Source organism: Leucopleurus acutus (genome assembly GCF_964270905.1).
Source record: "Leucopleurus acutus genome assembly, chromosome: 15".
Lineage (NCBI taxonomy): Eukaryota > Metazoa > Chordata > Mammalia > Artiodactyla > Delphinidae > Leucopleurus > Leucopleurus acutus.
This window is the reverse complement of record NC_139157.1, coordinates 14081745-14109152: the sequence shown is the minus strand read 5'-3', so window position 1 is coordinate 14109152 and position 27408 is coordinate 14081745. Positions and strand designations below refer to the sequence as shown.

The window sequence follows — 27408 nt, the reverse complement described above, 5'->3', positions numbered from 1 at the left end:
TTATGTTCACGTTCCACAATATAAAGGATTGAAAGGGAACAGAAAACATGCATTGCAATGTTATCATAATTCGTAATTCCATTCAAGATAATACTTTTCTAATTAGCTTTATAAGTACAATTTGTACTCTGTCTCTAGGGCATTTCAAGGCATTAGCCTTGAAAAATAATTCCAATAACTGCTACATACAACCCACTCACATGTCTCTCATATGTCAGACAAAATTCACTTGAGCGTCAGTCAGTGAATGACAGTTTTTGAGCAGCTACTGGGTATAAAGTTCGGGGTACATATTCTACCAATGACCATGGTACGGGCTTAGGATTTACCATGACCTTGGCCATCCTGCTTTAGTGTCCCAGATGGAAAGGACAGTCTACAATCAATAAACCCACTGGAACAGGACTGAAGAATGGCTCACCGCACTGCTGTCCATCTTGGTTTGACCCCAATAAGAATGTCTTCTCAGGAACCTCTCCCACTTGACCAGCTTCCTGTCTTCAGGTCTGATAGGATTTGAATGCTGACTATGCTTCGGGATGGGGTTTTAAAGAAAACTCATGACATCATCAGGGTTTTGTGTGGACCCGGAGGCTGGGAGGGTACTTCACTCAGTGCCTGCTTCCTTCTTACCCTTGTTCGAACTTCCTGGTATTATTAATGCTCACCTTCCTGCTCCTCATGGGAAGTTCCCTGGAAAGCTGGAGCTGTGAATTGCCACTTCGGGTTTTCCCTTTCCACTTCTAGTTGCCAGACTGAGCTTGTTGCCTTGCACAAAGTCGGGTACTATTTAAATGCCTGCTAAACGTTAATAATTAGTGTTCTAACTAAAATATTGCTTATTTTGTTAACATATTTTAATTTAATTTATTTGATATTAAATGTATACTTAAATTTTCCTCTAGGTACAACATTTGCAAATGATCTGTTTGCTAAGGACTAAAATTCATTCATTTTCTTGGTTCAAAATTCACTGACAAAAATGATCAAAAGATCCAAAGCACAAAGGGATATAAGTAAACACTGTTCCATTGGATATTGTCTACAGTAGCCAAATATTTTACTGGATTAGTAACCTTGTATAACATTGAAGGAATTCCAATAGTCAGAGCAGTTAGTGCAATACGTCAAGGGCATCGTGACGTGGAAATGCTTGTTCATACAGTCTATTAGGGGCAAGTTCCTCTTTCAAATGAACGTGTAAATCTTAGTAAAGTCAGGGAGGGTGAATGCTTAAGTGGTTCTCCTTTCTCATTTTTTAAAAAATGTATTTGACTACAAATAGCAAAATACATTGTGTGTGTGTTGGGGGGAGCGGATGTGAACTGAGAGAAGGTGTGGGATAAGGCCCCCATACATCATCCTTGAGCTATTAAACTTGGTATTTGCAGGACAAGGATCATTCTTCTTTAAGAGAAATGTCCCACATTTTTTTTCATCATTTCTTTAAAGGAAATCCTTGGGTGAAGCATCATAATAGTTTTATTTATCACTGTAAGAAGTTTGAGCAACACTCCTTTTGGTAGCATACAGGGTTATAATTTAAAATAGGTGTTTACAGACGTCACATGTCTGGGTAAGTTTAGCAAGCCCGGTGAATCTGTAAGTCCCTACACTCTGGTTCCCCTTTCAGAGTCCAGTGTGTTTCCTGCACACTTGACCTTTCTTGAGAAGGATTCTACTATGAAATCCAGTTGTCCAGCTTCTTAATATTGTCACATGAATACGTACATATACACATATATATCTACATATTTCATATACATACCTCACTACTTTCCTTCAAACAAATTTAGTAGATCCATAAACCAAAACAAAAAAATTCATATTCTCAATATAAAAGAACCAAAAGTACCATTAATAAGTTCTATTCATCAGTAGGGATTTGTCTGGGGGATGTTATGGTATAAGAAAAATATTTTTTAAAAACAAAATGAAAATTCCTGATGTAATGTTATTCTAACTGAAAAAAAATCATGAAGTAAACATTTGTATAACGCACTAAGTTGCCATTTTAGACATAACCTTCTATATTTTACACATACTATTGAAAACCTTTATACTAGTCAGTGACCAAAACCTACTGACATACATAAAACAGAAACAACCTTCTCTCACACACAAAACCCTCCCAGCCCCTGAAACATGAGTAGATTTCTATTTATTAAAGGAACGCTTTCACCTACAAAGCTGTGAACTGGCCGTGACTGAATTTCAGTTTCAGAAGGAGCTCATCCTTTAAATAGCAGATGATGGACTAACAGGATCTTTCCACTGAATCTTTTTCTGAATCTCTTTCCTGTGTCTCAGGCTCTCTACTGTAACCATACTCCTCGTATGATGCATCCAGTCCCAAGACAAGTAGATACTGAACCATAACAAAGTCCATTAACCTTTCCATCCAGCTCCGCAGGCCCAGCAGGAGACAAGAAAACAAACCGACAAATAAGTCTGAGGAGTCCACGGCCAACTATCTCCCCACACCAGTCATCTCCACGTAACACTGGCCAACACAATTATGGATTAAAGCTCCAGCATCCATCCCCCATGTAACATGAAAGCTACGCCCAAGGGAAGAAACTCAAGGAGATGCCTGCCTTGTGACACTGCAGTTACAATCGGGGAGCTCTGCGTCCACACAGCCGTCCTCTGCCATCCTCAGGGCACACGGATCTTCCGCCACCACCATGAAGTTTCCACTTGCAAAAGTCAGGTTTGCAGAGCAAAAGGCTAAATCCTGCGTGGGGATGAAAGTTTCCCCAGTCTGTGTATGGAAGTATGAAAATGCTCACTCCAGACAAATGTTGGTAAGTCTGCCTGACAATATGACACTGAGCAGTGAGTGACAAGTGGTCATGTTTCTAAATAAAACCTACATTCATTAACATGTGCCAGGCTTGATCTCCTGGAATGTAGGCCACGAGTGTAAGAAGGGAAAAGGCTCAGGGTAATCTGCTAGGAGGGGGAGGCTCCAGGTCTAAAGAAAGAAGGGTATCAAAAATAAGACCGGCTGCAGACACTCTGCCATTCTGGAAGGACCTTCGACTTTTCTCGCAGGCAGTTTAAGTTGGAAAAGATATCTGCAAAGATAAATGTACCAAATGCAAACAAGCAAAACCTCTACAAGTACGGCGGCAAACTGTATAGCAAAAAGGAGCAACTGCTTTTTTCCTTCAATCTGATTTGCCAGTTAAGTGGTGTTAAGTAGGAGTTTTAGGGGCTGTTTGGGAAGATGGGATGGACAAGATATTCTGTGGCAAAGTGCTTGCTCTTCACCTTTAAACAGACTATTTGAAAATGAAAAGTAATGAAGAAATACTATTCTCCCCTTACATAAACCTTTGTCTTTTTAAAAATAATGATAGGGTTTCCCTGCTGGCGCAGTGGTTGAGAGTCCGCCTGCCGATGCAGGGGGACGCGGGTTCGTGCCCCGGTCCGGGAAGATCCCACGTGCCGCGGAGCGGCTGGGCCTGTGAGCCATGGCCGCTGAGCCTGCGCATCCGGAGCCTGTGCTCCGCAACGGGAGAGGCCACAACAGTGAGAGGCCTGCGTACCGCAAAAAAAAAAAAAATGATATAAAGTGACAAAAATAACATGTTCATTTTAAGGTAATTTTAAAAAGGATCTGTTCATTTGCTTGGTGGAATCTCAGATAACTTTTTTTCTTTTGTGAATTTCAAGAGTTTCTAAATTTTCTGCACTGACTCTATATAAATTTCATAATTTAAGCTTGTAAAGAAAATAAGCTCCCAAATTACCCATTACTGGTAATTTAATAAAAAATGACTAATGCTGTCTGCTTTAAATCCTTTTTGGATTTTAACATACATACACACAAATAAGTTACAAGTAAATAAATAGATAATGAACATTTGCTAAGTTTTTTTTTTTTTTAAAGGCCAATATGATGAATTGCAACTAAAATAAAACAAAGCATTTGGTTCTGGTTGTGTGAGTTGACTGCTTTTAAAATAGTAATACATTTTCTTTATAAAAGAAACAAACCTGCATTTTACATTTAAAAAATTCCAGAAAACTTGGTTAAAAATAAAATTATTTTTAAAATCCTGCTACTTAAAGATATACTATTGTGAATTCTTTATAAAACAATCACTCCACTGATATACTATTTTTATCAGGAATGTAAATATGTAAATTTGGTTAAAGGAATATATTGGTCATAATTCTATAACAGTAGACAAATTTGCTTTTTCTTGATTATGACTAACATTTAAAAAACTTAGATCTTTAAAATTTTTTATTGCCATTATTTCCTTAGTTTAATTCCCTTTTACTTTATATAGTTTTTCCCATGGGTTAATTTTTTTTTCCATGTTCATTATCCTTAGCACAATATATTTATTCTAATGAATTAAACACAAGGCAAGGCTTTAAAGACACAATTATTGTAGTACCGAAAAAATGGCAATAATATCAATTTCCATCAATAGGGAAAATACTGGATAAATCACGTTGTATAAATGGAACATGGAATGTTCTGTGGAATGAACTGTGGAATGCTCTGCAGCCGTCTAAAAGAATAAGACTGGCACATATAGCATTTTATAGTATACGTGGTCCTTTCCCCTATGTTGTCTCATCGGAGATGTGGCAGTTGTCTTAATGAACACTTTGAAAATGAGGACTATAGGGTTCTGAGAGGTTATACAGTTAAGCCCTAGGTCACACAGCTGGAACAAGGTGAGCTAAACCTAGGACTCTTGATTAGTTCTTGGTCATTTCCTTGCTTGCTGCATCAAAGAATTCCTGATCCTGGCTTGACTTTTCTGAATGGATCACCATGAGGTAATACCAGCCACAAATTCCAAGAATTAAGTTTTCTTTTTCCTCTTGTTTGGGCAGAACTCCCATTAGACTGAAACCCCTTCTGAGGGCAGCTGCTACAACTTTGCAAAGCCTTCCTTGTACTGCACAAGCCTCTAAACTCCCTCTGGGATGACAGCTGACATTTGTTGATTGAGCACTTCACTGTGCTAAGTGGTTTACAGGTACCACCTCATTTAATCCCCCTGATAACCTTTCACACCATGTAATTGAAGCACTAAGAAGATAAGTAATTTGGCAAACATCACAGTGTAGGTGAAGCAGAAACACCTTATAATTCAGGGAAAAGCCCTAAGCCCAGGCTCTGCTATATTCTTATCTGTATGTAGGGCACATTTCAAACACTATGTCTCAGATTGAGAAACTCAACAAATACTGGAGTGACAATTATATGCAAAGAACTATGTTAGGTTCTGGGATTACTGTGGTGATCAAGTTAGATACTTACATTTCAATAGAGAAAAGAAACTTTAAACAATCTATCACACGAGATATTTATTATAATCAAGAGAAATGCTATGGACTCTGTACAGAAAGCCTACTGAGCAGACGAGAAGAATCTAATCTAATCTAGAGAAAAGGAGGAGCATGAAGAAGAATTAGGGGCTGGCCTGGCCAGACAGAGGAGAGAGAGCAGGAAGAAGTAACAGAAAGGGGAAGGCCCTGAGGTGAGGAACCACGTGTATCCCCACTTTACCTTTTACCCTTATTTGGATGGGAACCATTTTCTTTTTCATCCCAGAGTGGTGTCTGCAAACTATGTCTGGCCACCTGTTTTGGTAATAAAATGTTACTGGAACCTGTTGCTTCTCTACACACTGTCTAAGGCTGCTTTTGTGATTCAATGGGAGAGGGCTTTGTCAGGGACTGTTCAGCCCACACAGCCTAGATTATTTACCATATGGCCCCAAGCAGAGAGTTCGCCAGCTTCTGCCCTGTAGCAACGTGCAGAGGAAGTACTTCATAAACAGGAGGCATTCCATAGTTTTAAAAAATTATATTTGTTTTTACTTCTATACAGTGTTTAAGGGAATTATAATTAAAACACAGATTAAAAACAACCAGTCATAAGGGACCACATACTGTATGATATCGTGTATATGAACTGTCCAGAATCGGTAAATCTAAACAGGCAGGAAGTGGATTAGTAGTTGCCTGGGACTGGAGGAAAAGGAGGGAGGGCAGAAAGGAAAAAAGGGGTTAAAGTTTTTATTTGGGGGTGACGAAAATGTTTTAAAATTGATTATGGTGATGGACGCACAGCTCTGTAAATATACTAAAAATCACTGAATTGTATACTTTTGATATATGAGTTGTATGGTATGTGAATTGTATCTCAATAAAACTATTATTAAAAAAAAAAAGAACCAAATAACTAATGTGTGCTTTGTTTTTGGTGATGGGTATTTAGGTTTGGTAGAGGAAAGAAGAATATCCTTATATTAGAGTCCAGTTAACTAAGAAAAAGTCATTACAGCAGGGCAAACAACTTGAGTCTGACGTTCCTAGATACCAAGATGGGAAATATTTAATAATGTATTCTCTGTCATTAGAAGCTCTGAACTACTGATGCTAAAAGACATTTTCTGTTAGTGCTAGGCGCTGGAAAAATTGCCATGTGGGTTTTTGCATAAGGTCCACTGATAAAATGAGAGCTAGAGTCCTTGAAGACAGTTTTACAGAAATTACAGTTACACCAATTTTTTTTACGGAAATTACAGTTACAGTCAAATTATACTGACTCTTAATGAAAACTAAAGGCTCAGAAATGCTTTTAATTATCTAGGCCAGCATTGGTCAACAGAACTTTCTGAGATGATGAAAATGTTCTGTGTCTGCAGTATCCAATAAGGTAGACAGTATCCTCGTGTGGTTATTGAGCATTGGAAATGTGCCTAGTGCAACTGACTGTAATTAAAATTGAATTCTAATTTAATTGGGGGCTTCCCTGGTGGCTCAGTGGTTAAGAATCCGCCTGCCAATGCAGGGGACACCCGTTCGATCTCTGGTCCGACAAGATCCCACATGCCGCGGATCAACTAAGCCCGTGCGCCACAACTACTGAGCGTGTGCTCTTAGAGCCTGAGAGCCACAACTACTGAGCACACGTGCCACAACTACTGAAGCCCACGCGCCTAGAGCCCGTGCTCCGCAACAAGAGAAGCCACCGCAACGAGAAGCCCATGACGCACCGCAATGAAGAGTAGCCCCCGCTCGCTGCAACTAGAGAAAGCCGGCGCACAGCAACGAAACCCAACACAGCCAAAAATAAATAAATAAGATAAAATAAAAAATAAAATCAGATTTTTAAAAAAAATTCTAATTTAATTATATTCCATTTCAACTCATTTAAATTGCCACATGTAGCTAGTGACTGCTATATTGAACTGAGTAGGTCTAGAACGTATACTATAACATTATCCATTGAGCCCTAATAATAACTGAGCAGATTTTTTTGTTATCCTAAAAAGCTGACAATGCTTGGTGACAGTTAGTTTAAAAATTCAAAGCAAAACATAGCTACTCTGTACTTAGAATGGTCTAAGCCAATCCTAGTAATAAGAATCTGACTCAAAGTTATGCATTCTATTTGTATATAACAGGTTATTATCAGTGAATCTTCTTTCTTTTTTCCATCTTTCTGTTAGCTGGGAAGCTGTTCACCTGAAAATATGATCATCTTCAAAAATAACCTCTCCATTCCCAAGAGCATCAAAACAACGTGAAAATACCCAAAGGCATAAGTTACGTTCTGCTTCAATTAATCAATGTTAAAAAAATTTGGAAGAGGGAAGAGTAGTGAATGAGACTGAATCATAGAAACTTAGTATTTCAGCTGGCAGGTCATAGTTGAAGATGGGTGTGGAAGACAGTCATCTTGCCTGTGCGTTAGAACAGGCAATAAACCAAAAAGTGGAAAGCAAACGTGAGGGCTGAGTGTCATTTAGGAGAGGCTTCAAGGAACTATGAATCCAGCGTGGCATTAAACCTCAGGACACACGAATGGTCAAAATGTCATCTGGTCTACGTTGGAAGGAGACAATTAGAAATGGACAATATATATGTTACATCTGTGTATAATGAGATTCTACAAAAGTAGGAACATATGAGCATTTTAGTGACTAAAATGCAAGCCTGTGTACCCTATATTTAATTGATTCAAATTTACTAATGTGTCTTTGGAAAAATAAACTAAATAACACCTAGAAAATTCTTGATTGAAAAAATAGATAGAAAAGTTACAAATCAACATGGCTTTGAGGAGTAAACACCTAACTCATTGTATGTAACGCTGGCTACCAGCTGGGCATACACCAAACTAGCTGCTTGTGATTAAATTAAATTAAATTTAAAACATTTTGACTTAGTGCAACCCCATATTCCACACCACTGAACCAACTAGAAATTAGAAAAGGATATTAACTGGTTTAACTGGATTACATGGAAATGAAAGCCAATTCCATGAGTCATAATCTGACTGAAAAAAATCCAGGGATGTTTACCGAGTGGGCGGCTTCCCTAAGAAGGGTATTTATAGCACAAAGGGCTTCAGCTCCTCCCTCTGAAATAAGATTCGGTTATCAGTGACTGAGAAGTGAGGCTAAACACAGCACTGGGGTTCTAAAATCTACCAATGCCTAAATACTTACAGTAGCTTAAGCTGCACCATTAAGTTTCCATCTCTTTATGGTACTTTTACTAAGGCATTTAGCACATCATTTTACTTGATTTCTTCACATGCATAATTCCCACTATGAACTCCTTGAAGAAAGGGCTTCCGTCTTTGTACCTCCTATATCTCTCATAGTCGCTGTCAGTACTTCACAAAGGACTGGGAAATTAGGTTGTAGAAATAAATAACAGACCCTAACTTCCTTTTAATTGTATTCTCTAGAACAGGGACAAAGGAGTCATAAGCTTGGCAGGTAGGAGAGTGCAGTATTCTAGGGCACTCTGCCACTCAGCACATGCATGACCAGGGGCAAACCTGAGCCTCAGCATTTCACATCTGGAAAATGGGTATAATAATAATACCCACCTCAAAGAATGTTGTGAACAGCACACGAGAAGATGTACATGAAGTCTTTAGCATGGTCATTGCTACAAACTAAGGGTTTAGTAAATGTTAGCTATTATAATACTACCGTTAAACATTTTAAAAATTGGTCAACATCTATTCCATTTTTGTTTCATTCTCACTAAAACAAATTATAATCTCACCTTCCTAAATGAGACCCTCTTTGATAACTCCCTTATAGAAAAAGAAATATACTAAATGTTTTTAAAATCAACACATGGACTTGCCATGCCCATATGAAGTCTTCGTGGGCACACAGTATTCAAAAGGCACTATTTCAGGTCCACCATCATGCAGCATGGCTAAGGAAAAGAATCCGGATTTTTTAAAAAGTGTATTTTGGGATAGCTCCCAAATGGCTGTGAATCAGAAGCATGTGTAACATTCCAACTCTCCTAACTGCCATAAAGAAGACTATCCATTCAAATATTCAAGTATTCATTCATACATTCGTTCAAATATTTATTGAGCCCCAACTGCATTCAGGAACTATTCTTGGTGCTTGTGATATACAGTGAATAGAATGGACAAGGATGCCTGCCCTCATGGAGGCTACATTCCAACAAGCAGCAAAGTTCACCTCAAATAAAGCATCTACCTAGCCCTTCCCTTTAAAAAATAACCCTTATGTCAAATAACACAGTGCTTCCTTCAATCGTATCAGATTTCTATATTGCTAGTAAAGATCCTTAGATACTTTTTCTTTTTGACTTTTATCCCTTTCGCTCACCCTGCCCTTCCGCAACAGAAACTGAATGTAACATTCCTCTCAGATATGTGGTAGACACTTACAGTTATCACTAGAGTTAAATACAAAATTACAGTAATTCAGCAGATTATTTTTACGTCTAAGCAGAATGGCAATAATTAGATTTATTCCCACACCTTGCTAATCAAAAAGACAGTAGGAATGTGATTATATATATATATTAATTAACTATACTATATATATATATATATATATATATATATATATATATATTTTTTTTTTTTTTTGCCACTTCAGACAAACACACCCTCCACAGATACTGGTCAGCAGTTTCACTTTCTTCCTTATAGGAAGTTGAGTACTATGAAGCCCCAGAATAAAGACTTTTCTCTTGGGAATGGATTTTGTCTGGATATGACTTTCCCTCTTTCAGTTAAATGCAAACACCACTGAATTTATGAAATAAGAAGGAGAATTTTAAAGTTAACGAAAGTGACATTTATGAGACAAGCATGAACTAAAATGGTGGGATAAAGAACACAGAGATTTATTGGACGATCTTTAGCTGAAATGGAAGGCAGCCTGAAAGCTTTGAGATTCTGCATGTGTGTCCTATTGACTAAGGTCCTTTTTACCTGGCTGCCATGAGGTCCAGGAGGTGCTGCCATCGGTCATTGATCTTCCCGAGCTTGTATTCAATCTCAGATGCTTTGCTTTCATGGCTGGCTCGGGCAAGTCGTTCTCCCATTTGCTGGAGCTGTATTTTGTTCTCTTGGGCAATAGCAATTTCCTCTTGATAATCCTGTGTAATAAACGGCAATCACAGAGGTCAGAAAGCATATTCTTGATGCATTCAATCTGGCTCTACTAGAAACATGATAATTACAGTTTTCTACTGCTTGGAAATAGTTCAGGCATAAGGAACACTGTGTGAATATGAGTCCCAGTACACAAGAATTAGTGGTACCTGTTATTTTCGGTATGTAGGCAAAGTCCAGATTGAATTTTTATACAGATGTTCTTAAAGGAAATGAGGATGCTTTCCATTTACTTAAAATGGGCATTAAAAAAAGCAATAAATGTACATACATAGAAACAAAAGACAAAGCCTGAAAGATTTCAGTGCTGGGAAGTTATACCTTGTTGCTCTAATCACCAACCACATGTTATATTTAGAATCAATCCTCATACAAATAGCTAACAAGACGCTAATAAGATGTGCGACTATGTGTGTATATGTAAATGTATATATGTATGTGTATGTCAACTGTTACTTGTGCAGAATGATTTAAAAGACTACTTTCATTTTAAAGAGCTGTCCTCTATACAGCGTCAATATTTTACAGCACATAAATCATTGGCAAATTAACTCTCAAGAACAATAACCATTGGTCTTAGAGGATCAATGGGTCTCAAACCTTCCTCATCTATCCAGTTTCTGTAGTAAAGATTGTTTTAGGTAAGAAGGACAGGCTCTCAATATGGTCTATAGTAACAGAAAGGCCACTGAACAGTATGACTTAAGTGATGATGAAAGGACATCTCCCCTTGACCCCTACCTGTCCCCCCCCCTCCCCCCAGCCTCTGGACCAATTGATCCTCTTAATTTCTTGTCATAGTGACAGCATCCAAACTTCAGAATCACGTTTTTTATTTCTGGCTTAAGCTCCTGTTAGGCAGCAAATATTTTCTCAGCAAAATAATATACCCAGACAGATATTATAGGAATACGGGTATCTTCACCTCCTATTGCTCTCAAGTTACCCTGGTAACAGGGCTACCCTCTCAAATCAGTTATCTAAGTAAAAAGGGCCCCAAAGAATGGATGGAGCCGGTGAAATTTTATTCTCCTGCAGTTGTGAGTGCTTCCTCAGGCCCAGCACCTCCACCTACTCTCCTTTCTATGTTACTTCAAGCCCATGGGAGTCAAAGACCAACATACCAGGTGCATTTCTTAATAGTTATAATGTGTTATTACAAACTTGAGATGATATTACTGAGAAATGTTTATTTCAAAGGAATTATGCCAAGCTTAAAATAGTACTTATAGTAAAATACTACTCTTAGATTGTCTTTTAAAGTACGATGTTGAGTGTTAATGCCAGTAGGTACCCATACCATGGTTACAGTCTGTTTATTAATTTCTTTTTTCTAAGCTGTCAAAATTACCAAGCCTCCATGTTATTTTTCTTTACAAAAGAGATACCACATGGGGTAAGCTCATAAAGACTTTATTTTAAAGTCCATAACTTATTATATATACAGAATGGTATAGTTGATATTTTAAAAATTATTCCAAATGTTACCAAAGAGTATAACAAAATGATCTGTGTGTCAAGCCCCCAAAATATGCATCTTAAATTTCATGATAAAATCAATCAGAGTATAAATACATTTAATTAAAATTTATTCTATAGCAAACTTCACTATAATACCTATTATACATTAATCATGTCTGGTAGAACATTATCTGACACCCAGAAACCAGCAAAGGGCAGAGCTTTTAGCAGATGCTGAAATGAAATCTGTATCATCTCTGCCCACATTTTAAAGGCTTACAATAACAAATGTACAAATGCTGACGCTTAGAGCTTGCAATTTTAAGGAAACCTATAGAGTCATTCATATCACATACTGGCTCTGGAGTTTCTGTTTTTCCGTGTATATGCCCAAGCACATACACGAGAGAAAAATAAACTCCAAAGCCAAGATGTAATATTAATAACTTTGCAGGTAAAGATATTTTTCCTAATAATTAGTTATATTTCTTTTCATAATGAATGAAGCTATAATTCATTTATTCAGTAAGTAATGACTGAGTACTTATGAAAAGTCAGGCACTGCTCTGGTTGCAGGAGATACAGCAATGAACAAAACAAAGTCCCTGCTCCCGTGAGGCTTACAGTCCAGTGGGGCTTCACTGTAGACAGATAATAAACAAGTAAATTGGGAAAATGCATTGTACTTCAGATGGTGATATGTACTTAGAAGAGAGAGAAAATTTAAATGATTAGTTGTTCAAAAACAGTGTGGAAACACCACTGAAACCATCAAAAACATTTTTAAATGCTAGTAAATGTGACCAGTCCTGTACAGACATGAAAAACGATCTAGATCCATTGGAGCATATAAAATAGTTTAATAATCATACATAACTTGAAATTAATATGAAGCTAAAATTCTCAGGGAAGTCCTCATTCCTGTAACTGTCTGTAAATCATGACTTACAGAGAAAATGTCAGTTTAATTGATCCTAGGAATTTTTTCTTTTAGTTCCTCTCTGGGGATTTTACCTCTTGAAAAACAAACAATAAATCAACTATACTTCAATTAAAAACAAAGACAACCAACACATAAATAATTCCTGCTGAACAGGTAGATAAAATCTAAAAATGCTGAACATTATCTATCAGCAGATAATCTATTTCATTGCGAACTGAAAATATTCTATATATTCTGTATGTAAAGGAGGTCTTTTCAGTCAAGTTTATTTTATATTAAAAAGATAAAATGTTTATAATAGAGTGCTCCTTTCTCAGGAAAGTAACTAGGAGTAAGGTTGTCTTCTGTACCCATTAAAAGAGCATCTAAGCACATGTAGCCACACATCCCATACCTTCCTGAGCTTCTCAATCATTTCTTCAATGAGAATGTCTCCATTCTGAGAAATTTTGCTTTCCATCTGAGTCAACCATTCGCAAAGCTCCTTGTTCTTTTCACTGAAGACGGCCCATTCATTCAGTCTCTCACTTACTTGCTGCTGCCTTAAAGAGAGCTGAAAAGTTTAAAATGCAAAAGCATAATCAGAGTGGAGCTCATACCCTGAGGAAAAGAGCAAATAAACTCTGTTGGGTCGACTAAGATGAGCAGTAGTTGTGCATCTCTTTAGGCCACTGTTCCCTGAGGCCCAGTCCCAGGAGCTCTGCTCTAGCCTAGCGAGTTTCACAAGTGGGAGACACTTAATCCACTACTTCCCTCCCGAAGAGCCACATGCACATTCACTTATTAAAGGTTCTGAACAATCTAGCTTCTTGGGACTTCCCTGGTGGTGCAGTGGTTAAGAATCCACCTGCCAGTACAGGGGACATGGGTTCAAACCCTGGTCCTGGAAGATCCCACATGCCACGGAGCAACTGAACCCATGTGCTACAGCTACTGAAGCCCACGTGCCTAGAGCCCGTGAGCCACAACTACTGAAGCCCGCATTCCTAGAGCCCGTGCTCCGCAACAAGAGAAGCCACCGCAATGAGAAGCCCACGCACTGCAACGAAGAGTGGCCCCCACTCGCTGCAACTAGAGAAAGCCCATGCATGGCAATGAAGACCCAATGCAGCCAAAAATAAATAAATAAATAAATGTATTAAAAACAATCTAGCTTCTCACTACAGTTGGTTCTGTGCAGCTATGATACAGGATCATGGAATGTACTTTTACGAAAAAGGAAAGAAATAGGAAAGAAAAGAAGGAATAAGAAAAGGAGGAAGGTAAAGGGCAGAAAAAAAGAAAAGAAGGAAAGAGATACAAAAGAAGGAAGGAAAAGGGAAAAAGGAAAGAAAAAAAAAGAAAGAAAAATAGGGAAGGAGGGAAGAATTAATTGAACGTCAGGTGTCAGGAGACACCTTCCTCAGTGGAAGAGGCACAATCCCTGATCAGCTCTATCATGATCACTTTACTTTGAGCAAGTTCTTTTATTTCCCTGCCTGCTTTCTATTTTGATTTTTGTATCTTTGTTTCTTTTCTTTTCCCTGTGACAGCTTTGCTGAGATGTAGTTTCCACACCATTTCCTGTTTAAAGTGTGCGACCCAGCTCTTTTCAGCATGCTCACAGTTTCAAAGCCACCACCACCATCAATGCTATAACATGTTCATCAATATAAAAAAAAACCCCAAACCCCCTGTACCCATCAGTACTCACTCCTTTGCCTACCCCTGCACCTTCCTCCCAACCTTCACCTACTCTCTATCTCTGTGGATTTGTCTATTCTGGACATTTCATGTAAATGGAATCATTCGATGTGCTATCTTTGGTGATGGGCTCCTTTCACTTAGCATAATGTTTTTAAGGTTCATCCATGTGGGAGCATGCGTCAGTACTTCATTCCTTTTTATTGCTGAACATATGTTTCCATATAGATATACCACATTTTATTTATCAATTCATCTATTGATGGACATTTGAGTTGTGTCCATTTTTTAGCTATTATGAATAATGCTGCTATGAACATTTGAGTACAAGTGTTTGTGTGGACATATGTTTCATTTCTCTTGGGGCACATTCCCAGGAGTAGACTTGCTGGGTTATATGGCAACAGTACAGATTGTTTTGTGAAGTGTCTGCGACATTTTACATTCCCACCAGTAGTAGGGTTCCAATTTCTCCACATCCTCACCGACACCTGTTATTATCTGTCTTCTGGAATGCAGTCATCCTACTGGATATAAAGTGCTATCTCATTGTGGTTTTGATTTGCATTTCCCTGATGGCTAATGATGTTGAGAATCTTTTCATATTCTTGGCCATTTGTATGTCTTCTTTGGAGAACTATCTGGTCAAATTTCTTGCCCATTTCTTAATTGGATTGTTTTTTATTATTGAGTTTTAATAGTTCTCTATACAATATAGATACAATACGCCTGTTTTCTTATCTCTAGGTCTAGAATGATCCTTTCCAGAATTCTAAAACTTTCTGACATCATAATACTCTTGTCTTTGCAGTGCTGGTTGAGATACGAAGAAATGTTTCTAGTTGAGCTAAACTGCACGTTAGCAAAATAAAATGCAATCTGAGTGGTAAGAAGATGATCCACTTTTACAGACATTCTAAACAGTCATGTTGATAATGCTAGACATTCTGCCATATATCCCACCACATTAAACACCTACCTTTCAATTTTCCTTTTTCCGGCAATACTTTATTATGAAAAACATCAGACATACAGAAAAGTTGAAGGAATTGTATGGTAAACAGCTATGATATATTCCCTAGACTCTAAAATTGTTAACATTTTGCTACATTTTGCTTTAACACATATGCATGGATCTATTTTACTCTTCAATGCATTTTGAATGAATTTCCTTTTTTTTTTAGCAGTACACGGGCCTCTCACTGTTGTGGCCTCTCCCGTTGCGGAGCACAGGCTCCGGATGCGCAGGCTCAGCGGCCATGGCTCACAGGCCCAGCCGCTCCGCGGCATGTGGGATCCTCCCGGACCGGGGCACAAACCCGTGTCCCCTGCATCGGTAGGCGGACTCTCAACCACTGCGTCACCAGGGAAGCCCGAGTTTCCTTTTTTTAAATGAAAATGAAAATATTTCTAAGGTGTTATACACTTCCTAGTTAGCAATTCTGCCTAGGGTTGGCTCTGTTAATGATTAGGTAAGTAATATTCAAGGTCCCTCACAGCCCCAAATGTCTGTGATTCTACATCCTAGAAAAGAGTGGGAATTAATCACATGAAAAAGAATAAAATACCTAGGAATGAACCTACCTAAGCAGGCAAAAGACCTATACTCTGAAAACTATAAGATGCTGATGAAAGAAATTGAAGATCATACAAACAGATGAAAAGAAATACCATGGTCTTGGATTGGAAGAATCTATATTGTTAAAATGACCATACTACCTAAGGCAATCTACAGATTCAATGCAATCTCTATCAAATTACCAATGGCGTTTTTCACAGAACTAGAATAAAATAATTTTTAATGTGTATGGAAACACAAAAGACTCTGAATAGCCAAAGCAATCTTGAAAAAGAAAAAGGGAGCTGGAGGAATCAGGATCCCTGACTTCAGACTATACTACAAAGCCACAGTAACCAAAACAGTATGGTACTAGCACAAAAAACAGACACATAGATCAATGGAACAGGATAGAAAGCCCAGAAATAAACCCATGCACCTATGGCCCACTAATCTTCAACAAAGAAGACAAGAATATATAATGGAGAAAAGACAGTCTCTTCAATAATTGATGCTGGGAAAACTGGACAGCTACATGTAAAAGAATGAAATTAGAACATTCTCTAATACCATACACAAAAATACACTCAAAATGGATTAAAGACCTAAAGATAAGACTGGATACTAAAAAACACCTAGAGGAAAACATAGGCAGACACTTTATGACATAAATCACAGCAATGTCTTTTTGGATCCATATCCTGGAGTAATGGAAATAAAAACAAAAATAAACAGATGGGACCTAATTAAACTTAAAAGCTTTTGCACGGCAAAGGAAACCATAAACAAAATGAAAAGACAACGTACACAATGGGAGAAAATAATTGCAAATGATGCGACCGACAAGGGATTAGTTTCCAAAATATACAAATAGCTCATACAGCTCAATATGAAACAAACAAACAACCCAATCAAAAAATGGGCAGAAGATCTAAACAGACATTTCTCCAAAGAAGACATACAGATGGCTAACAGGCAATGAAAAAATGCTCAACATCACTAATTATTACAGAAAGGCAAATCAAAGCTACAATGAGGTATCACCTGACACTGGTCAGAATGGTCATCATCAAAAAGTCTATAAATAATAAGTGCTTGAGAGGGCGTAGAGAAAAAGGAACCCTCCTACACTGTTGGTGGGAATGTAAATTGGTGCAGCCACTATGGAGAACAGTACGGAGGTTCCTTAAAAAACTAAAAATGGGGCTTCCCTGGTGGTGCAGTGGTTGAGAGTCCGCCTGCCGATGCAGGGGACGCCGGTCCGTGCCCCGGTCCGGGAGGATCCCACGTGCCGTGGAGCGGCTGGGCCCGTGAGCCATGGCCGCTGAGCCTGCGCGTCCGGAGCCCGTGCTCCACAACGGGAGAGGCCGCAACAGTGAGAGGCCGCGAGGCCCACGTACCGCAAAAAAAAACCCCAAAAAACTAAAAATGGCGTTACTATATGATCCTGCAACCCCAATCCTGGGCATATATCTGGAGAAATCTCTAATTTGAAAAGATGAATGCACCCCTATGTTCACAGCAGCACTATTTACAATAGCTAAGACATGGAAGCAACCTAAGTGTCCATCAACAGATGAATGAATAAAGAAGATGTGGTGTGTGTATACACACACACACACACACACACACACACACACACACACACTGGAATATTACTCAGCCATAAAAAATAATGAAATAATGCCATCTGTAGCAACATGGATGGATCTAGAGATGATCATATTAAGTGAAGTCAGACAGAGAAAGACAAATATCATATGATATCACTTATATGTGGAATCTAAAAAAATGATACAAATGAACTTATTTACAAAACAGAAATAGACTCACAGACATAGAAAACAAACTTATGGTTACCAAAGGGGACAGTGGGTGGCGGTGGCGGGATAAATTAGGAGGTTGGGATTAACATATACACACTACTATATATAAAATAGATAACCAACAAGGACCTACTGTATAGCACACAGACCTATAATCTATATCTTGCAATAACCAATAATGGAAAAGAACCTGAAAAAGAATACATATATATTCTGAATCACTTTGCTGTACACCTGAAACTAACACAACATTGTAAATTAACTATACTTCAATTAAAAAAATGGTTAAAAAAATACTGAAGAAGTTCTCTCTCAAAAAAAAATAAAAGTGTTGGGAATTAGACTATGAGCCCAGGATACCTATACCAGGGCCAAGCTTAGTGAGCTGCTTAGATGGCAAACCCCATAACCTGCCATAATTTTTGAAATGCCACCATTAGAAATTCACTCTTTTGAGTTAATATGATCTTTTAAAATAAAAATTTCTCTGGGTAGAGTGACACTGGTTAATCCATTAAGTACTTCCCCGTTAGTATAATTCAGTTTACCATGAATTTTTCTTTGAGGCAGAAAAATACAGAACAACAGTGCATTTACTTGGTGTGGGTATTGATAGGAATGTGAAAAACCAAGAAAACAAGATTAAAAGTTTTGGAGACAAATTTCACCTACGTTAAGCTCTACCAAGACAGCCCTGAAGAGTACAGTCCGTCCAGCACCATTTTCCTCTCAATCTCTGACAGCAGAGTGTCATCTGATCTGCTAAGATTTTGAACTTTCTCGTGGATATGACTTTCTTTTTCATTCACAGAGCAGCAGAGTCAGGCTGGTATTAAAATTCTGCTTCGATTGATGTCCAAGCTGAAACTATATTTTCATAGTTGAAACTGCCTGAAGCAACTGTTTTCCATGCAAAGGTTAGAAACCCCTGCCTTTCAGACTTCAGACTAACAAGTCTTGCTATGTGCTTCGCCTCTCTGCCTCTTCCCCCAAATCTTGGCCATCAGCAAGAATAAGTTCTAGGGCTTTTCTCAACAACATCTGCAGGGAAGATGACTACATAACGGAAAAATATTATTACTTTGAGGGGTAGGTATTACTCTGATTTCAGAGACAGGGATAGAGGAGGTCAGACAAATTTGAGGCATTTGTTTATATCAATACAAAATAGAACCAGCAAAGGGATTCCCTGGCGGTCCAGTGGTTAGACTGGAAAGACGCCACGCTTTCACTGCCGAGGGCCGGGGTTCAATCCTTGGTTGGGGAACTAAGATCCTGCAAGCTGCGTGGCATGGCCAAAAAAAAAAAAAAAAAAAAAAAGGACCAGCAGCAGCAAAGCTTGAATCTCTGATACACTTTAATACAGGTTTTTGCAATATAACATTATGATCAAATATGCAGAGGCAGATGAGGTTCAAAAACAATCTCCATCACTTACTAATGATATGACCAGGGCAAGGTTACTCATCTTTCTTAAGCTTTACTTTTGTCATTTGTAAATTAATCTTTCATTTGTTCCAAAATTCATTAAACAAATGTTTCTGGTTTGCAGTAAACATGTGTCTACTACATGCCATGCACTGTCTTATGCACCGGAATACTGTAAGCTCATAATAGAATATATCTTCAGACAGGAAAATAATTTTAGAAAGTGACCAGTATATCCTAAAGACTTAACAAAAGTTCAGTCTACTTAACTATATATGACAACAGGGCATCATCTGAGTTTTTAATATGTTTTTCTCCTGACACTCATGTATTCAATAAGCAGCTTAAATATATATTTCTAGTCTTTCTCACATACCATGCAAGTGTTGCTTTCATTTCATTTGCTTATGTAGAGCAACAGTTGAAGGAAGAAACAGGTAGGCCACAAGCTCTGGTTACAAACTGGCGCCCCAATCTTTTCAAAAGATTTAAATTAATAATGGGGACCGAATTTTCCTTTTGGTTTGTAAAACTAATTTTTAGGCTGTACAATAAGTGAGCTTTACCATCACTGTCTTTGAGTTCAGTGGAAACCCTTAAATTACTGATCAGTTTAGCACATATTTACATTTTCTCAAGGGTATAAACGCGCTGCACTGCCAACAGCTGACAAACACCAGCTAAAACCCCCAGAGCGTGAGGCAGCTGAACAGGAAACACATCCTCTTCTGCTTCAGATATTTTTCCCGTGACAATTTGAAAGAACACCGAGCAATTATAATGATGATATATTTATATCTCAACTGGAATTACACACAGCTCTACAAACCAAAACAGGAATTAAAAGCAAATACGAGCCACGGCTGTACACAGGCACAACAAACCATTTGGTGAGTCTATTTGAAGACAGGATGCTTTTCTCCATTACCTCTAGTCTGTGATGCTTATGAACAGGGCGGCCGCCTCCTCCTTGCCTGCAGCCCCGATCAGTCCGGACCTCTGACCGACTGCTTCCATTGGACCATGAACGCACTACTTGGTCTTCAACAGAGGGATTATGCCATGTTTCTCTAACGTTTTTAACTTTGAAAATGAGACATAGGCACAAGCTCGTTTCCTTTTGCGGTTTCATACTTGACAGAAGTTCTCCGGAAACGCTAACTCAAGAAGTAGTAACTGGTCTGTATTTCTCCTTACAATTATACCCTGACACCTTTGGTATGAATCACGTGACTAAACTCTCACTGGTTTAAATAATGCTGTTTAGACTGAAGTAACGTGAGACAAGTATGCTTTAGCTTCATGCCTTAACACACTCAATATAGAAAGTTTCTAGAAACACTATGTTTCTGCTTCCTCTTTTTTTTTTAACTTGTCCAGTCTACTCACAGGTGCAAGGTATTAATCTCTTTACAGCATGTCATATGATCAACAGAAGCTTTCAAAATGTATTTCTAAACAGACTGTCGCCTAGATATGTTTAAGTCTGGTAAGCAATTTTACAACATGTAAACTTTTCTTTGCTTTTTTCCTTTTCTAGCTTTAGTGAGATATAAGGTATAAGGTATAATACCGTGTAATTTAAGATGTACAACACGATGATTTGATATTCATATATATGGTGAAATGACTACCACAAGGCTAACTAACATCTCTATCACCTCACATAACTACCACTATATGTTGTGTGGTGAGAACATTTAAGATCTACTCTCTTAGCAACTTTCAAATATATAATCCAGTCTGTTAACAATAGTCCCCATGCTGTACATTAGATCCCTGGAACTTATTCGTCTTGTAACTGGAAGTTTGTATCCTTTGTACCTGGTGGTATTCTTACATAGTATCAGTTTCCCTAAATCAAAAAGTACTACATAATTATAATCTTCTTACCCTCCTAAATATTCAGAAACCTTGTCGTTATTTTACATTTAGAGGAACATAAGATATAAAATAATATCCTAAAGTCTTGTCTTAATAATCAACAGTAGAAACATTCAGCTGTTTTAGGCACTGGAGATGCAAAGAAAGGGTTTGTCCTCAAGGGCTTCATGATCTTGAACTCAAGTCACAGGCATTAAAAAAGAAGAAGAAGGAGAAAAAGAAGGAGAAGGAGAAAAAGGAGGAGAAGAAGGAGAAGAGGAAAAAAGGAACAAGGCACTGTCACATGATGGCATAGACCAAAAGGGAAATGGGCATTCAGAGGAACAGAGGTCTGAGCATTTCAAACAATGGCATCACAAGAGTACTGGAATTCAACAGAAGAGGATAGTTTAGAAAATCAGAAAGGAAGGAATAGTCTAGGCAGGAAGTCTAGACAGGAACAATGGCCTGAGCAAGGTCTTGGCATAGAGAAGTTCATGGTAGGTTTGGGAAGGAGATGGAAGCCAATATCTAAGGTGTTATCTCTCTGAAAGCTTTAGAGACATCAATTAGCTAGAGAAATGGATCTAGTCTAATTCATTTCACATAATATGCTAAAAAGTACTGAGTCAGCAAGTAGTGCTAGTCTTTTCCCAATTTTAAGAAAAACAGATGAATAAGGCTCACAAGGGTAACTGAACATTGCTGTGGGCATTTTCCAATATCTGTACCCACCAAGTATCTTTCATTTATGTATGCTATGATAAAATCTTTACATCAAAAAGTGTACACTAATTTACTGGATAGTATTGGATTTGGATTGAAGAACTCAGAAAAGAATAAAGTGTGATGAACATCACCACACTCCATGTAAGTTTCTCACTGTTCATTGAGAATATAGAACTCTGGGGAAAGTGGCTAAATTAATTTTGAATGCAAATCATTAACATATTTATGAAAATCATCTTACAATTATTTTTTTAAAAAGCACACACACACACACACACACACACACACACACACGAAACTGTTCACACATTTACCAAGTGTGCTCCAGAGTTTTTCTCTAGTTCATCCTTCCAACACCTGCTTTTCCCCAGCCAGGTCCTCTCTCTGCTCTACTCCTGTGCCTTTTTCAAGCTGCAAGCTTGTCTAGCACATCCACTTTCTCCCTCTACACCAAGCTGTCCCTTCCACTCTGATCTCAGCACTCGATTCAAGATTTATCCAGTTCAACAAGCATTTCCTTTATTCTCTGCAATCCACACTGCCCTTAGTTTGTAGGGACATCTACTGTAGCTTGTGAAATTCACAATAATTAACGTGAATGATTCACTTAACAAACATGCACCATAACCTATTTTGTGCCAGACAAGGCAATCGAGGTACAGGAAGGAACACGACAGCAGGAACACGGTTCCTGCTTCCTGGAGGCTATGATCTCGAGGCTATGAGTCGGAGCTATTCTTCACTTGCGGGCCTATCTATTATTCCTCTTTGCCTCAAATGTCCTCTCCTTGCTACTCCAGCAATCTTTCCCTTTCATTTACAAATCAAAACCCAATCCGGGATCTCTTTTAAGGTACTGTGCACACAGAACGTACTTACTAAATAAATAAAGTATGGCTAAAAATGCCATACACCCATGAATGATGAAGAAACAACTATGGTAGATCAACAGCAATAATAAATGTTAAATGTACAAAACCACTCACAGCATTAGCTACGACTGCAAATAAAACATTGTTTTTTCACATTTAAAGTAAGAAAGAGGCCACCAATATCTACCTAGCAAAACCACATCTATGAACCACAAAACTGTATTTCCTCTTTAAAATATTTTGACAGCCAGTAAAAGAAAGGGCAAGAGAATCCAGTTTGGATGCATTTAAAATATAGTGTTAAGATATAATTGTCTTAATCTGAAGCATTCTTATAATAAGCACAGTGTCTTCCTCTATCCAAATGTGGACATAGCCACAGACATTCCAAATCATCTTCCAGTTCTCTACCTTTCTGAGCGGATACTGAGTCCAGAGTTTGTCTCACCTGGTGGCATAGTTCTTCCCACTGCCTTTGCAGAAGCTCCATGCGTTCGTTAAGGATGGAGATATCGTCTGCACTGATGTAGGCACAGACAGCATCCTTCAGCACCATCAGCCGTGCCAGGTCATCTGTCCAGCTCCCAACTGCATTTTCCAATTCCTAGATTTAAAAAAAAGCACAAAACTTGAATACCCATGGGCATCTATCATCAACAGTTTCTGAGGTATATTCGGAATCCCCTCTTGATGTCATTACATTTCCAGCCCATTCTATTTGAACATCCAACTTGGTAGCTACTTTATTTGCTTCCTACATAATCTGATAATTTGCCAAGTTCTTCTTGTATAATACCAGGTTGCTTGCAGAATCTTTCCTAATGGGAAATGGAAATCTATTTCCCATTTCATTGATCTTTTCTGATCGTCTTTTCTAGTTCAAGTTTCATCACTGCATTTATCTTCCTTAGTTTTAAACCAACATTACCTTTGTCCCAAGTGACTGATCATGTTAATGAAATATTAAAAAAAAAAAAGCCCAAACTACCTGATTTAACTTTCATGTTCAAAGACTATCAGTTGCTACATTCTGTGACACAGGTTTACAATGTAGTAGCTGAAAGGATCAGTTGCTGTTATTACTCAATTTAAAATAATGGACTGAATACGTTTTCTGCAGGAGAAGAGATTTCTTTAAGTTACTGGAAAAAATATGTATTTTCTCCTTTTGGGGAACGATTTAAGGGAAAAATCCAATATTTGAATGAGTCGACAATAGTTTTCGCAATGCTATGAACAGATGACTAGTTTTACAATTTGTACAGCTCTTGCTTTTTGCCAGCTGTTGACGTTTTTAGATTCCAGCTAATTTTGTACATGAATAGAGTATTTCCCATGGCTTTTTCCCTCTCTTTTTGTCTCTTCATACAGGAGACAAGTTTCCAAAGGCAAAGGCAATTAATGGTACCGTCTGAGGCTAACTTCTCAGGCAATTTAAGCAAACTAGGTTATAGCCTGAATTTTCTAGGTAATTGCTTTGTTTTGCTGCTAAGGTGGTTTGCGGAAGAGTAGCAGAGAGCTGGACCAAAATGCATCCTTCTAATCTCCAAACTTAATTGCAGGTGTGTTTGTAACTGTCGTGTATTTTGGGAAATGAGGTCCCATGGTAACAGTATTTGGCTGAAAGACCAAACTATCCAGGTGTATTAAATATGCAGCATTTCTGCTTATAACCATAGACATATTAAATTGTCATATCAATGTAAAGATTTTCCTCTTTTTATACCAATTTTCAACTCCCAGCCCCCCAACTCAAACATCAGATTTTGGTATGGGTTAAAAGAGAAACACCACCTTCAGAAACCAACTGTTTCAGACTCACAGACTCTATTTTAGATGAATCTGTGTGGTAAAAATATAGCCTTTGGGTTCAGGAAAACCTGATATTTACTAAGTTTGAAAAGTTACTGAACTTCTAGCTGCCTCACTTTTCACATCTGCAGAAGGGAATAGCAGACTGTGCTCATGACCTTGCGTTCATGCCAACTAAGATAACACTGGTTAGCCGCTGGCATATAGGAGGAGCCCAGTAAATTCCCATTCTTGCTCGTTGAAAGTTTTCTTTAATCATTTGTCATAAATTCACAGGCACAGACTTAAAACAAATTCTTTTTAATCTTTGCATACTACTGAATTTATACCTCAAGATAGTATCTCTCTCTCCTGCCATCCATGACATAAAGTACACTACCTTTTCATTTTCCTAAATCTGCTTCTTTCAAATTTCAAAGATCATCCTTACATTTTAATAGTGAAGACAATTTCTTATATCCACCCTTTTCATGATTTCCAGACTTCTTTAAAAATTAATCTTTCTTAAAGGCTTACCGCCTCTTAGCCAAAAAGAAGCAGAGAACTCCTGATCAAAATCCAAATCATTTAAGTCTGTGTGAAGTTTTAAACAGAATTCCTCCAGTGCAGTAATTTGCAAATGACTTGGAGAACATGAGGACATGTCATCTGGGGGCAAAAAAGCATTTTGAAGGGTAGTTGTGATTCTGTCTGCATACTGCTCAGCAGAGAACTGCTATTCAGGCACTCCACTTGCCTACACAGGAGTGAATGGAACAAATCCTACAGACACTAAATCACGTTGGTCTCAGTGAGCTCCCCACGCAGGGAGGGGTCTGTATTAGCTTCTGATTTGCTTCCAAGTGCCATTTGAAGTGTTGATCATAACCTTTAAATAGTTAGGGCCCTGAGTATCTGAAGGATTGTGTGTCTCCATGCAGTGACTGAAAGCAGCTACTTATAGTTCCTATTTTTTTTTTTTTTTTTTGCGGTACGCGGGCCCCTCACCGCTGTGGCCTCTCCCGTTGCGGAGCACAGGCTCTGGACGTGCAGGCTCAGCGGCCACGACCCACAGGCGCTCTGCAGCACGTGGGATCCTCCCAGACCAGGGCACGAACCCGCGTCCGCTGCATCAGCAGGCGGACCCCCAACCACTGCGCCACCAGGGAAGCCCATAGTTCCTGCTTTTCTTACAGAAAAGAGCCTGGAGGGCAGCGTGTATTTCTCCAAGGGCCATCGGCTGCAGAATTTCCAGGTTGCTGAGCCTCACTCTTCTTTCTGTGAACTAGACTCTTCTAGAATGACTCTCCAGTGTGGACACTTTAAAAAGATTGTCTTCATTGCTCTTAACCTAGTTTTTAAATACCTTTTAATGTTGTGTTTTACATTTTCATTTACTTACTTAAGGTAATCCATAAACTAGTCTATAATTTCATCGACTGCAATAAGTCAACAACCAAGTTTCACCAGAGTTGTCTGCCCTAATGCAAAATACCAGAAACTTGCACCTACATGCAGACATTCACAGGAGCTTGACTGAAGCATGCTTTCAAAGGCGTTATTACACTGGAAGCACAAGTAGTTGCCGGTTAAAAGCTCAGCCCAGCGACTTACCTTGCCTCGCATCTGCTCCGCGTGGAGCCCGTCGTGGTGATCGGGCAGAGGTGGGGAGAGCCTCTTTTTGAAGGTTCGTAGTTTCTCCAGAGAATCAGCTATTCCGTTCTCACATTTTTCCCAGTCCTATAATGGGAAGCAAAAGAAATTTCATGGATTTTTAAGGAGCAGGAAGTTGGAAAACAAGAAAAACTCTCTTCTCAATTCCCAGAGAAAGAATTAAAGTTACACTGATGAATACTGTGAAAGCGCCCACACTCACGCTACAGGGGGGAGCATGGGAAGAGCTGAGTTCTAAACTGGACGGTTCTCATCATCTGGGTGACTGCAAGCAGGTAATGCACTATGTGTTGCTTATGAAAACTGAAATGATACACAAACTCTCTATAATTGTATTAAAGAATTAAAGGAAACGATGGGGGCCAAGACACCAAGTACTAGACACCCAGAATATTACGGGTACTCAAAAATGTTACTTGAATCCAAATCTATCTGCAGAGGTGAGAGTATGAACACAGTACTTTGCCTCTTACCTAACTCTACCCATAATGGCACTAATGTCTACACTATCTCAATGCACTCTAAAGGATAAAAAAGAGGATATGAAATCTCTTTCAGGGTGAAAATACATATAGGTAAGAGAAGTGACATGAAATGTAAAAATAATATAACCCTGACTCTGATTCAATTCAATATAGAAACAGTATGAGCCACTTAGATTTGAATTGTTACAGAAGCAGAAACATATAACTCTAAAAAGCATGGCATTTGACCGGCTTTCTCTTGATGGTACCGAAACATATGTAACAAAGGGCTAAATGTGTAAAACATAAAACCTATCCAAAGAAAAAAAGTAGAGGAAGAAAAAGAATGCACAATTTTTTAAATGTACACCTTATATGCCAGCTACTGGTAAGTGTTCTGAAGGATAGAACGGTGGTGTGGAACGTGGAGATCCCTATGTACTGACAAAAGAAAACATACATGATGTGCTTGTGTTTTGGAAGATTACACGCCAAAGGCAACAAGCGTTCCTTCTGGGGAAGATTCTAGGATTTGGGTGGTGGTGTAGGGGAAATTTCATTTTTTACTCTCTATGCTTCAATTATTATCTACATCTTTTTCAGACACGTGTATTTCTTAAGTAATTAAAAAAGAAAAGAAAAAAATGAGAGGAACCATGATGGAGA

The 27408-nt window shown here is 38.4% G+C and overlaps 1 protein-coding gene across 6 annotated transcripts in view; it reads right to left on the bottom strand.

Annotated features, from left to right (window-relative positions):
- SYNE1 (spectrin repeat containing nuclear envelope protein 1) overlaps positions 1-27408 on the bottom strand; it is a 464341-nt gene that overhangs the window by 58213 nt on the left and 378720 nt on the right. For all 6 annotated transcript variants that reach the window (XM_082855887.1, XM_082855882.1, XM_082855883.1 and 3 more), the window contains 4 exons: positions 26219-26344; positions 23262-23417; positions 13249-13407; positions 10268-10434 (listed from right to left, as the gene is read on the bottom strand). In XM_082855887.1, the coding sequence (XP_082712013.1) occupies positions 10268-10434; positions 13249-13407; positions 23262-23417; positions 26219-26344 (608 nt within the window). The remainder of the gene's footprint in view (positions 1-10267; positions 10435-13248; positions 13408-23261; positions 23418-26218; positions 26345-27408) is intronic.